At 38.3% G+C, this 14606-nt stretch overlaps 1 protein-coding gene across 2 annotated transcripts in view; it reads right to left on the bottom strand.

The window, feature by feature from the left end:
* Positions 1-14388, bottom strand: part of SAMD13 (sterile alpha motif domain containing 13) — a 51291-nt gene extending 36903 nt beyond the window's left edge. The window contains exons 1-2 of one of the 2 annotated variants that reach the window (XM_054566914.1): positions 14343-14388; positions 9063-9147 (exon numbers count right to left, since the gene is read on the bottom strand). In XM_054566914.1, the coding sequence (XP_054422889.1) occupies positions 9063-9147; positions 14343-14352 (95 nt within the window). In that variant the 5' untranslated portion in view covers positions 14353-14388. Of the gene's footprint in view, positions 1-9062; positions 9148-10529; positions 10617-14342 lie in introns of those variants that run through there. The other variant, XM_054566915.1, reaches the window with a different exon arrangement.
* Between the last annotated feature and the right edge of the window lie 218 nt (positions 14389-14606).

The following is a 14606-nucleotide window of genomic DNA, read 5'->3' as shown; positions in this document are numbered from 1 at the left end:
CAATCAGAACAATAGGAAGAAAAAAGAATCCAAAAAATGAGGATAGTGTGAGCAACCTCTGGAACACTTGCAAGCATTCCAACATTCGCATCATAGGGATGCCAGAAGGAGAAGAGAAAGAGCTAGAAATCAGAAATCTATTTGAAAAAATAATGAAAGAAAAGTTTCCTAATTTGGTGAAGGAAATAGACCTGCAAGTCCAAGAAACACAGAGAGAGTCCCAAGCAAGATGGATGCAAAGAGGCCCACTTCAAGGCTCATCATAATTAAAATGCCAAAGGTTAAATATAAAGAGAGAATCTTAAAAGAAGCAAAAGAAAAGGAATTACCTACAGGGCAGTTCTGATAAGACTGTCAGCTGACTTCTCATAAGAAACCTTGCAGGCTAGAAGGGATTGGCAAGAAATATTCGAAGTCATGAAAAGCACGAACCTATAGCCAAGATTGCTCTACCCAGCAAAGGTGTCATTTAGAATCGAAAGGTATATAAAGAGTTCCCAGACAAGAAATAACTAAAGGAGTTCATCATCACCAAACCATTATTATATGAAAGGCTAAAGGGCTTATTTAAGAAAAAGGAGAGTATCAAAACTATTAACAATAAAATGGCAATAAATACATACCTATCAACACTTGAATCTAAAAAACAAACTAAGCAAACAAGAAGAACGTAGACAAAATCAAGGATATGAAGAGTTTTTTGCTCAAAGTTTCCAGATGGGAGTGGGACATGGGGGAATGGGTAAAGAGGTGTGGAAATTAAGAAATATGAATACATAGGATAGCCATGGGAATATAAAGTACAATATAGAAAATGGAGTAGCCAAAGAAATTATGCCAAAGAAATGACCCAGGGACATGAGCAATTGTGTGGGGATTGTCGTAGGGGGTCGGGGGGGATGCTGGGTGGAGAGGGTCAAAAGGGCAAAAATTGGAACAACTGTAATAGCATAATTAATAAAATATAATTAAAAAATAAAAAAGAAAATTTAGTACAAAAGTGTAAATTCTTTCATTCATAATATGCTATATAGGTTACATGTTACCATAACATTTTGGATATTTTGGGTCAAATACAAAATATATTGAAATTAATTTCATCTGTCAAACATGACCACTAGAAAATTTAAAATTACTCATGTGGCTCAAGTTTTATTTCTATCAGGCAACACTGGTATGAATCCAGAAATAGAATTGCTGATTATAGAATATTTAATTGTTGTACACTTGAAGATATGCCAAATATTTTTCCAAAGTTGGTGTACAAATTTAAACTTTCATCAGCACTGTATCCTATAAATCCATATCCTAATGATTGGTATAGTCAGATATTAAAATTTTTGCCAAATCAATGGGCTTATTACTGTGATATTGATATGCATCTTCTTGGTCATTAATAATACTGAACACCTTTCCATATGTTAATTTTCCATATATATTTCTTCTTCTGTGGAATGTTTGCTGGTTTTTGCCATTTTTCTGTTTATGCTTTTCTTATCAATTTATTGCTCATTACTGATGAAGACCCTGAACATAAAATTAAGTGTATAATTTACTTACTTTTCTATTTCAGAACTAGTTCAAGAGGAATCTAGGCCTTGGTGATTATCATGCTAAATCATATTGATTTCTAATATTCAGAATAATAGAGATCTACACAAGGATCATGATTAGAGATCTAACAGTTTTTTGTGTCAAGACAAGAAGACAAGAATAAATGAATGAAGAAAGGAAGGGAAGTCCAACGGGGTGTTTGTTTAATACTGTCAAGGTAGTAGTTATCTCTGAGCCCCAGTTTGTTTTCTTGAAAAAGACTGCAAAAATATTTACCGTATGTAATGTTGCAAGGATTAAATGAAATATCATTTGTGAAGACAATAAGCACAATGTATGGTTCACACAGGCACTCTGGTGCTCTATGAACTGGAATACAAAGACTATCACTGCTGTATCACTTTACTGTCTAAAAGTACCTTCTTTTCATCCTCACAACAACCCTCCATTACTATTGTGTTTTACAGTCAATAGGAGCAAGTAAGAGAGAAATTAAGTAATTTATGTAGTAAGCTTTCTTCTGCTAGACAAGAAACAAAAGCCAGGTCAAACCTATCTTCAGAACCTGACTTGACTCCAAGTTGAAAGCTCCGTCCACTGCTTTCCAATGCCGTGCTTAATTTCTCCCTGCTGTCCAAATCTGGGCTAGGAGTTCCCTCTCAACTAACGAACTAGCTAGATTTTAAAAATATAATTTCAGACTTAAACTGAAAAGTTGCAAGAGTAGTACAATAATCCCATATACCCATCACTCAGATTCCTTCAAATGTTTACATTTTACCACATTTGCTTTATTCTTCCTCTCTTTACTGTCCCTTCCTCTTCCACATAAAGCAAGAGGCAGAAGAAAGAAGTCAAAGGAAGCATCAGATTGAAATTCATGGTCTTTTTAGAGTCTTAAGCAGAAATGACAAGTATAAATATATAAATGAGTTCTGATACCTACAAGCCACCCTGTTACATATCCCTCATGCAGCGCTTAGCCTAGAGCAGTCGTTCTCAACTGTGGTGATTTTGTCCCCAGGGGATATTTGGCAATGTCTGGGGACATTTTTTTAAATCCTTACCCAAAGATATGTTTTTACTGATTTTAGAAAGCAAGGACAGGAGAGAGAAACTTCGACTGGTGCCTCCCATATGCACCCTGACTAGGGATCAAACCCACAGCTTAGGTAGGTGCGCTGACCAGGAATCGAACCCACAACCTTTTGGTGTATGGGATAATGCTCCAATCAACCGATCCATCCAGCCAGGGCTGGAGACATTTTTGATTGTCATGACCAGACAGGGTTCAGTACAAGCACCAGGGCACTGCTAAACAACCTACAATGCATAGGACAACCCCCAAACCCCAATAAAGAATTATCTGGCCCAAAATGTCAACAGTGCATAAGTTGGAAAACCTTTACTAGTGCAGTGGTTCCCAGGACATCAGCATCAACATCACCACAGAACATGTAAGAAACGCAAGTTCCCAGGTCCCATCAGAGACCCAGTGAATTAGAAACTCTGGATGTGTGGCCAGCAATCTGTATTTTAACATACCCTCCAAGTGATGAAAACTCAAGTTTGAGAAATAACTGGTCTGGTGTACTTAGAACAGACATTAAAATATCCTGTACTTAGAAGAAATACTCATATACCACTTTCGAAAGGAAAGTCCTATCTTTGTTAAATTGTAGTCACATTATTAGATGTTTGCATCCATCTACAAATCTTGAAGACAAACAAAAGATGAGCTTCCATAGCTTCATGGTAGCAAGGGTCATGCTTGTAGTAAAGCGACTGAAAGCCACTTTTGACAATGTAGGCATTGCAGTGCAGAAGAAAGGACTTGAGCTTCAGAGGCAGCCTTAAATCTGAAACCCAGCCCGACCACTTAGTAGCTGTGAAATCTTAGAAGGCCTTTAATCTTCTGGAGCTTCGGTTTTCTCAGCTATAAAATGGGAATAATAACACACCTCAAAATAGAATTAACAAGGTTTACACAAACTGCTAGACACACAGAAGGAACTCCATAAATAGCAGCCTTGTAAAACTAAAGCTCATGGGGCCAGTGAATAGGGCTATTATCTTAGACTTCTTGGGAAATGACCCTTTGTAACAGTACGTTTCCCAGTAAAGCAACTATATTTTTCCATACCTAGAAAGCAAAATGGAAGCAACTGTAAGCCCCAATTTTGGTAGATCTCAGAAATAACCTTAAGACTCTGTTTTATGCCTTTGGTGATTCTGCATTGTAAGCTTACTCTGCCCTGTCCAATAGGTTAACCACTAATCACTTGTGGCTATATACATTAACTGGAACTTCTATTTCTGGCTAAGATGTAAGGAGTAACAGGGACCAAATTTACTGTTCTGCCTAAAACAACTAAAAAAAAAATGACAAAATATATGAAAGAATGGCACTCAAGTCATTGGATATAGGCAATAAAACACTGACCCCTCAGGGATGGGAAACAAGCAAGAGAAACTCTATCCAGCTACTACCTGGAGAAAGATTTTAGGCTGTGCACAGGGTGGAGTCCTAGAGGGGAAAAAAGAGCTGCACAGAGAGAACTCTGCTGATCTGAAGGTCTCAAGTACTTAACAGAGTACTGATTAGCACATACAAGCAAAGGAATTAACTGAGGCTGGAGAAAGAACCATTCAAAAGAATTAGAACAATCTTTGGGGATCATGCAGGAATGGGAATAGTATCTGTTTTCATTTTCAGGGAGGAAAACCTTATAATTCAGGTTAGAGTGGAAAGATGAGTCTTACCTCAATAAAAGGGGGCAAATACCCTTCCTTAGCCTAAACAATTCTTAAAAGCAAGACTTAACCAAATCAAATTACTTGTTTCCAAGTAATGTAAGCACATCCCAGGACAAACATCAAAAATATCTATAGGAATACAAAAATATCCAGCACGCTATGAGGTAAAATTCACAATACTAATATTCAATAAAAATTTACCAGGCATACCACTCTGGACAAATTATGGAGATTCTTCAAAAAATTAAAAATTACTACCATATGACCCAGCAATTCTACTTCTAGATGTTTATCTAAAGAAAGTAACAAAAGCACTGATTTGATAATATACAGGGTCCAGCACAAATAACATCCCTTTTTATTACATAAAAACCTTTTATTACAAAATCATAAGCCTGTAATTCTGTAACACAACGATATCACACTCAAGCGCACCATATGACAGTTTAGGTGAAATGTTCAAATTGCTGTCCATCTCGTGCGAGACATTCATGTACGCTATCAACCACACCTAATGGTGTTACTTCTGCCGGACCCTGTATATGAACCCATATGTTCACTGCAGAATTATTTACAATAACCAAAATTTGGAAGCTACTTAGGTATCTATAGACAGATGAGTGAATAAAGATGTGGTATATATTTATATATACTAGGATATTACTCAGCAATAAAAAACAATGAAACCTTGCTATTTTCAACAACATAGATGGATCTAAAGGGTATTATGCTAAGTGAAACAAGTCAGAGAAAGATAAATACCATATGAATTCATTTACACGTGGAATCTTAAAGAACAAAACAAAACCAGATTCATAAAAACAGGACAAACTGATAGTTGCCAGAGGGGAGGATGTAAAGGGATGAGTGAAAAAGGTGAAGGGGAATAAGAAGTATAAACTTCCAGTTATAAAATAATAAGCCATTGAGATGTAGCAAACAGCACAGAGAATTCAGTCAATAATATTGTAATAACTTAGTACAGTAACAGACGGTTACTAAGTGTGGTGATCACATTGTAAGGTAAACAAATGCTGAATCACTATGTTGTACACCTGAAACTAATATACTATTGATGTCGAGTGTAATTTAATGTAGTTTGAATAACAAAAATTACCAGGCATGAGAAGCAGAAAAATATAACCCATAATGAGAAGAAAAATCAATCAACTGAAACTGATTGAGAAATGACAGAATAAGTATACAAGTACATTGAAAAATTTATTATGACTATTTCACCTGTTCAGAAGCTAGAGGGAAGACTGAATATGTTAGAGACATGGAAAATATAAAAAATAATCCAAGTTTCACTCTAGAGAGGGAAACTATATTGTCTGAAGTGAGAATGTTTTGGGCGGGATTAACAAGAGATTATACATTTCAGGAAAAAAAATGAGTGAACTTGAAGGCAAGCAATAGACACTATCCAAAGTGAAACACAAAGATTAAAAAACAAAAAAAATTGACAGGCATTAGTGAATTGTAAGACATTACCAAGTGATCAAATATACCTATAATTAAAGTCTCCAAAGGAGAAGTGAGGGGAAACCAAAAAATTTGAAAAATAATGGTTGAAAAATTTTCAAATTTGATGAAAATTAAGCCACCGATCAAAAACAAACAAACAAACAAACAAAAAGTAGATTTCAAACACCAGAAAGATGAATAAAACTACACCAAATCTCATAATCAAACTGCTTAAAAATCAATGATAGAGGAAAAGTAAAAGCAGACAGGAAAAATGGAGACATTATACACAGAAGAAGAAAGAAAATGATTAAATGTTTTCTCTTTAGATCAGGAACAAAACTACAATGTCTAATCTCACCACTTCTATTCAGCTTTTCTGTGGAGGTCTTATTCAGTGTAATAAAGTAGGAAAAAGAAATAAAAGACATCCACATTGGTAAGGAAGCAGTAAAACTGTCTTCACTCATAAGACAATTGTCTATGTTAAATACCAAAAAGCTACCAGAAGTACTAAGTGAGTTCTGCAAGGTTGTAGGATACAAGGTTGGTATAAAAGAATGCACTGTGTTTCTAGATAGTAGCAACAAGCAATTAAAAATTAAAATTTGAAAAGCAACACCATTTATCATAGAATAAAAATATGAAATACGTAGGGGTGTGTAAAACCTGCACATTGAAAACAACAAGACACTGCTGAGAGAAATTAAAGAAGACCTAAGTAAATGGAGAAAAATGCTGTGTTAATGAGTTGGGAAATACAATATTGTTAAAATGTCAGTTCTCCCTCAGTTGTCCTATAATTTAATGCAATGACAATTAAATCACCAGTAGGCATTTCTTTTTGTAGAAATTGACAACCTGATTCTAAAGTTCATATGAAAATGCAAAGGACCTGGGAGAAGCAAAACAAGTTTGAAAAAGAATAAAATTGGATGGATAACACAAACTGATTTTAAGATTTACTATAAAGCTATGGTTATCAAAAGAGTGTATTGGCATAAATGTATACAAAATTATCAATGGAATAAAATAGTGAGTCCAGAAATAGATCCACACATATACAATCAATCAATTTTTCAACAAAGAAACAATTCAACAAATGCTAGAACTGGGTGTCCACAGGTGAAAAAACAACCATAACCATCAATATATATACTGTTATCCTTATCTCTTACATTGTACACAAAAATTAACTAAAAAATATCACAGGCCTGAATCTAAGAAATCATAAGAGAAAATCTTTGTGACATTGGGTTAGGCAAACATTTCTTAGATATGACACTAAAAACACTATCAATAAAATTTAAAAATTGATAAACTGGACTTCATAAAAATTAAAATCTTCTACACTGAAAGACACCAAAGAGAGAATGAAAAGACAAATCACATAGTACAAGAAAATATTTTCCAATCACATTCATGAGGATATAGAACTGGAATGTTCACACACTGCTGGTGGAAATGTAAAATGGGACAACCAGTTCAGAAAATAGTTTGGCACTTTCTTAAAATGTTAAACATACAGCCCAATTATCCTGCTCCTAAATATTTACCCAAGAGATATAAAAGCATATATCCAAACACAGACCTTTACACAAATGGTCAAAGCAGCTTTCTTTCTAATACCTAAAAAATGTAAACAACCCAAATGTCTACCAAGAAGTAGCTGGACAGTGAACAAATTATTGTACATCCATACAATGAAATATTACTCAGCAATAAAAAGTAATGAACTATTAGTACACACTATAACATGAATGAATCCTGGGTGAATAAAACTAGACCCCTTCTCCACTGAAAAAAAGTAATTTCTGAATAATTCCATTTTGTATTAAATTGTAGAAAAAGCAAACTAACCTATGGTAACATTATCAGTGGCTGCCTGGGAATACAGAGGCAGGGAAGGGCACAGTGGAAGATACAAAGGATTACGAGGAAACTCTGGGAGTGAGGGGTATATTCATGATCTTAATTGTAATGGTTTCAGGGGTGTACATAAATGTCAAAACATTTCAAGTTTCATACTTAAAACACATGTAGTTTATTATATGCAATTATATTTCAATAAAGCTGTTAACTTTTAAAATTGAATAAAATTGAAAGTTCAATTCATCAGTTACCCTAGTCACATTTCAAGTTTTTAACAGCCACATGTGGCTAGCAGCTACCATTTTGGGCAGCAAAGAATAGAACTTTGCCATCAACGTTCAAGTTCTCTTGAAGAGCCCTGATCTAACACATGCAAAAAAAAGCTGTTTCTTTCATTTCTCCTACATCTACCTACCCTAAACTTCAAGAATGGCAATAAGGATGGCAGCATGGCACTGATACATAAATTATTTGAGAATTTTAAAAAGCAGATTTTAGTAAGTTTAATGTAACTGTAGTGGAGAACATACCTTTTATTTATAAATACATATAACACAGTGTTTCCTCGTTTAAATATCACAGCTTCTGTGGACTACATTTAATTAGCTCCCTCCAAAGCTCAAGTTGAAGGTAATTTTAAAATAAATGACATGGAAAGAAATGAGAAAGATAACACCCCTCTGGAACTTTATCCTTGTAATCAAAGTGGTTATAGTTTCAGTATAACTCCTAAATGAGAATATACCATTTTTTCAGATACTCACAGATATCTGTTAACTTTTTGTTCAGTTTCAGAAAATGCTACATAATGCAACTGAATTTTCCTATTTAAAAAACATCAAGCATATAACTCACCACAAATATAATCAGAAATTTCAAATGCGGGAACAGACATTAAAATAAAATGCTATGGTATGCACTGAAATCTTTCACATTCAAAGAAAATTTCATAAAATTAGCACAGGAAAGTTGTTAAAACTTAATATGCTCACTGAAGCTTTTTTCCTTCCTTCATTATAGCTTTCAGTTTTGAGAAAGGTGATTTTACTTAAAAACACTTGAACTCTATTTTCTGTCCCCTTGTAGCCTATGGATTTGGAAGGCTACTCGATGTTTTGGGGTTTTATCCCCATACACAGAATGCAGGGCTGAAATCCTGAACCATCCGTGTTCCAAAGCTTGATCCACTAACCCTTTCTGCACAGTTTGATGTCTGAGTCATCTGTCTTAGAAATGGAATATGGAAAAAGGCAACTGGGGTTAAGGTGAGAAAAGAGGCTGGTGGCCAGTGTAGACCAACCAAGACAAGACAAGCCCAAACAGTGCCTTGTAGTAGATAAGCAAGAAGTATAAAAATAGAAACCAAGTCCCTCTGTTTGCAGAAGCAGAACTCACAAGCCAGTTTCACTTACTTTTTTACACCGACAGAGCCATTTTCCTTGTTTTCCATGTCAACAGATAGCATGGGAAGGCTGCAGGGTTCCTTTAGTTCAGCAACTAATTAATAAGGGAGAAAAGCTTGTGTTTAATTCTTAGAAAGTGAGAGAAGAATATATATTCTGAATCGGAAACATAATGGTTCCTTTTACAGCTTCACACCAGTTCACGTATGTTTGTTTAAATCTCCAGTTCCCTCAGCGATTGGAGAGATGTGATTAAACCTAAAGAACTGGAGGAGACGGGCAGGGGTGCTTTCCTCTGCACTGGCACTCCCTGCCTTGACAATAAGCATTTGCAAATGAAATTGAATCCTTGTTCAAAACAAGTTCTGTGTGAACTGGCACAGCTTCCTCTGGGTGCAAGCTCTCACTTAAGACATTGCAACTCACAAATTGAGGCAAAGTCGAGAAAAACAATCCCCCTTTTCCTGCCCCTTTCCACCATGGGCTGTGATTTCTTTTTTCTTATTGCATTTGGGTTGGTTTTTTTTTTTTTTGGTTCACTCCCTCTCTTTCTATATTTTTTCATAACAATGCCAAAGAGCACTTAAAGCTTTTGTCAGCAAGTATCCCCCTACCTCACATACTCTCAATGAAAGCCTCAAAAACCCGTGAGATGGCCATGCTTTGATAAAGCTGGAAGCTCACAAAAATGTCAGATAGCCTTTAGCACGGAAAGGTGGTGCTGGGGTGTGTGGAAGAGAGGGTAGGCAGCTAATTAGGTTTATGTAAAAATCACCAAAACATCCGAGGAGATATAATAGCATCCATCACTTTGTCTTTTTGTTTAGTAGGATGAGCACTGTGAAAAAATAAAAAACCCCCCCGCAACTAATATGCAATTAGCAAGATGAAAAACCTATGAACAAAACTGCTTTAAAAAAAAAAAAAAACTAGTTCTGAAACGTGCTTGCTCTTCTACAGCTGAAGCCATAAATTAAATACATTTCCTCTCAAATCACTTTATACTTCGGCACTCCTTCTCTAGGGATTACTCTGACATGACAAGTGCATCATTTAGTATATTCACAAGATTTTATCACTGTTAGAGAAGTAGATGATTAACAAATAATACTGTAAGTGTGGGATAATCTTCACTCCACACACACACACACACACACACACACACAAACTTCCAGCTGCTAAAGCACTTAGAGCATTCACAGAGAAATCCAACATTGCATATACATATAGGTATTAACATACATTCACACACCGTCACAGAGGAGACAGAAGATAGTGCTGCTGCTCCATGCCAAAAGAATGATTTCACTTCAGTTGGAAACTGTTAACACATTCACCATTTTCTAAGCATCTCAGAAAACAAAACAAAACAAAACACTCACAATGATACTCTGTAACACCACACTACATTGTCTTATTATTATTATTTTCTCTTTTTTTTTTTTTTTTTGGTGGAAGAGTAAAAAGAAAACCTACCTAGAAGCAACTAAAACATGTCATTTTTTATAGGCTTATCAAGAACAGCCAAAGAAACCCCAATGTTTTCTTTCACAAAGTAGGCTGGCAAAGGAATTCAATAAGGAGGTACAATTTGACACAGTGAAATAAAACCAGGCTGGCTCTGAGCCAACATGACGTTAGGAATCACACACAAGCTGCACCAACTGCCTTCTGGTTCATGGCTGACTTTTTAAAGCTACAGTGTGCCCGTTCACTTTTGCTAACTACCTTCAGCCCAATTAGTGGGAGTGAATGAATCCCGAGTGCAAGAACTGCAGAATTCTCCCTGCACCTCTCTCGCACAAAGAAAAACAAGCTGTATCAATAGCTTATTTTCACCCTCCCCTTCATTGTTGCTGCATGGTAAGTGTTTGCTATTGTTCTGAACATGAATGTCATGTTTCAAACTCTTTTTCTCCCCTGTGGGAGAAAAGAAGAGAAGAGAAAGAATCTAGTGCTTGTGGACTATAACCAGTGAACATGCAGAAGCTGCAGTCCCATGTTTCTCTTTTTTCCTTATAGAGACTTGGATACAAAGTTCCCAGGGCTGGCTTTCAAGCAATCGCTTTGTGCGGATAAGGAAAGCACTGCCCAGCAGAAAGTCCTTTTACCTCATTATGCAGGAAATAACGTATTTCAGAGGATGCAAAGTAGATGACCATATCTCCTGAGAACACCCACATTCTTTTATTTTGGGATTCATCCTACCAGATGAAGTTAGCAAAAATTAAAAATGAAGCAAACTTTATTCACCCAAACAATTAGTTCTGGGAGATTTAATTTTAACTGTTTATCCCAGTTGCACAAAAAGCATAATTTCATACATTCAACTCACACTTATTATCTATGAGCATTGGTACTCTATTAGTTACATATGAAAAAGAAGATACCGTGCCAACCCTCAAATTCATAGTATCTCCCACCATCCTAAATCCCAGTTCAGGAAATTAGGAGGTGGAAGGGAGACTGGGCATGGTCTTTCGATGAGGGAACCTTGGGCAATCTCACAGTTCTCTTGCTTTGCTGGAAGCCAGGCTGGAGACAAACATTCCCACTCCACCAACATGCTGCAAACACATGAAACACATAGTTGCCAATATTGGGACACTTTTAGGCCAAAATATGAACAAAACCACTCAAGAGAAGGCAGAGAATACAGGTTCCCAAGAAGGATCCTAGAAAAAGTCATCTGCTACTATAATACTGTTTAGATTTTAGGCAGAGCTGAAGAGAAATCTGTGAGTCACCCTTTTCCTTAGTACTTTTTAAGGTCGCCAGAAGATCAGGAACTATGATCTAAATTTGCAACCTGAATTTAAAAGGGAAAAAAAAATTTCTCTTACTTATCCCGGAAATGAAATTAGAAATTTTCAACTTCTTGAAAACCCATTGCTGAGAAAGATTTCTCTCTGTCCCTCTTTGCCATTGCCCCTTGAAAAAGCAAACAATAATTTAGATGACACTTCTAAGTGTTCATATATTTTTGAGTACAATTTATGGAGCATGGGTCAAATAAGTGGGTCTTTAACCATTGCTGATCAAAATGATGAACTGTTCTGGAGACAGAGAGCTATTTCACCCCAACAGATTGTATAATGCTTTTGGAATTGATCTGCAGTTCCTGAACTGTTCCTTAACTAAATTCAAGTGGAACTGGGCAGGGCTGTGAGTCCTGGGGGCAAGGAAGGTAGCTTGACAGTGCTCTCATGCCACTTTTCAGAACAAAATCAGGTCCAGGCTCTACTCTTGAAAGGACGGGCAATGGAAATGTAGTTACACCCAACTCTTCCTTAGACACAATCATGGGAAGCAGGATTCTGTGAAGATTCTCCAAGAATTTCTTGCTACGTATAGAAAAGAACATCCTCTCCTGTCTTGCCTGCTGTGATCAAAAGTTTGGCTGAGAAGAGCGTAAGGGTTTATGAAGGTGTAGGAAATAATCCCATTTATAAATAATTAGCCACAAAGGCATTCTAAATTCTGACACCAGGAGGTTTCACATATGAACTAGTTTCTAACTTTGGAATAAATTGACATTTGTGGGTATAAGTATATATACTAGGGCTCACCCACTTCCTCCTCACTCCCTTCAACAAACTAATGTGAACCTTTTCTACCAATAAAAATGTGGATGTAGTGTGTATGGTATTCGTGGCGTGTAGCATAAATGGTGTGTAATGCACAAGGTGGGGACCAAAAAAAAATCACAGAATTATCTTCTGGGGGGTGAGCCCCTTATAGTACAGGCTTCCCCCACTAGGTGGGTGTTCTAGGAACCCATCTGTATCAGTGCACCAACTGGCATTGTTGTGAGAAGCTGCATTCGGCTTCAGTGAAATTTTTTTGGAGACTCTTTCAAGGCATTTGCCCATTTCACGATGGGTGATTTATAAGCACACCTGTCCACAACGAGCTGTGTTCAGCAGTTTTTGACCAAAAACAGTATGACTCTCATGACCCTCTTTCCCTATTCACCTGACCCGGAGTGACTTTTTTTTTTTTCTTTTTTTGTATTCCCAGATGAAAAAAAGTCCTCAAAGATAAACTTTGCCAATGTGGAAGAGGTGAAACAAAGTATGGCAGAAGCACTAAGAGGCATCAAAACAGAAGAGTTCAAAAACTGTTTTAAGCAGTAGGAAAAAGTCTCAATAGGTGTATTGCATCAAATGGAGAGTACTTGGAAGGTGACTGAAGTTTAAACATGTAAGAACAAACTCACAATATTTTATAAATAATTCCGTTTTCTCGGTCCCCCCTCGGATGTGTGTGCAATGCATACGTGTGATGAGTATAATGTTTATACTGTGTGCATTGTGTGTGGCTGTTGTACCTGTTTGTGGCGTGTGTAATGTGTATATGTGTTTGCAGGATGTGTAGCGTCCATGGTATGATTGTGTGTTAGTCTAGGGTGTGAGAGATGCAAACAGACAAGATCCTCTGATCCAGGATATTATGGACTGTGCTAAAATACCTTCGTTGATCCTCGGGTTGGGATTCTGGAGCAGAACTTTCGAGCACACTTGGGAATGGGCTCAGTTGTGGGGGGAGATGGGTCAGAAAGGGATGGAAACAGGCGACTCCCTTAGGCTTCTTTTATTGATAGGAGTCATCCCCCAGAGAGAGCAGCCTTCCCAGAAAGCCAGTGCCACTCCAAAGGAACCAGAGCCTCTGTCTCTTGGCCGGAATGGGCCCCCAAGAGGGTCCAGTCCACATCAGAGCGCAGACCTGGGTCCATATGGCTGCAGAAGAAATCTCGAGAAGTCTCCCGAGGGCACGGCAGAGTTCAACGGGTCTCCGAAGGCGGCTCAAGGGAAAGTGAGGAGATGCCTGGAAAAGGGGCGCTGGGCGCAAGACAGAGGACCGGAGAGGGGACGCCAGAAAGCCTCTTGGACCTGCGGCGCCGTCCAAAAGCCAAACGACTCGCTTGTGGCACTGGCGACAGAGGGAAAAGTTTCTGGCCAAGAGTTTTCAAGAAGAAACGGTTCGCTTTGAGTTTGGGGGCTCCCCGGGGCAGCCTGTCTTTGTAAAGGGAGTGCGGTCCCAGCCGAGCCACCACCCGGCTCCATCCCGGGAGCTCTACTCCGCAGCCTCCGCCGGCCGGGCACGACTCTGCCCCCAGTTCCACTCCAGGGTGACACTCTCGCGGGTGCAACAAGCTGAAGAGGTACCAGACACACAGCAGAGACGAGGGAGGGTTTTTATTGGGATTTTCTTCGTTTCTTTTAACCCTGGAGAAGGGAGAGGGTGGGAGCGTCCCCACTGCCCTCGCAGCACTAGTGGATCACTCACCTCTCCGCATGGCCGGTGCCGGCAGACTTTACCCGGCGCAGAGCTCGATGGACGCCGCGCGCCCAGCCCCAGTGCCGCCGGCCGGGCGCGCGCGGCTCGCCGGGACTTGTAGTTCTCCCCGAGCCGGCGGGGCTGGGCGGGGGTCGATGGTGGGGCCACCAGGAACAGGGGAGGCCGGGAAGTGAAGCGATGGGAACGGCCTCCAGAAGGGGTCTTGTGAATGGGACGGAGGACAGTTTTAAGACCTTACAGCTCACAGGGGCT

This window comes from Pteronotus mesoamericanus, unplaced genomic scaffold (genome assembly GCF_021234165.1).
Source record: "Pteronotus mesoamericanus isolate MK-2021 breed Mesoamerican mustached bat unplaced genomic scaffold, CSHL_Meso_final contig_181, whole genome shotgun sequence".
Lineage (NCBI taxonomy): Eukaryota > Metazoa > Chordata > Mammalia > Chiroptera > Mormoopidae > Pteronotus > Pteronotus mesoamericanus.
Note: the sequence above shows the minus strand (reverse complement) of the source record. Positions and strands in the feature narration are given on the sequence as shown.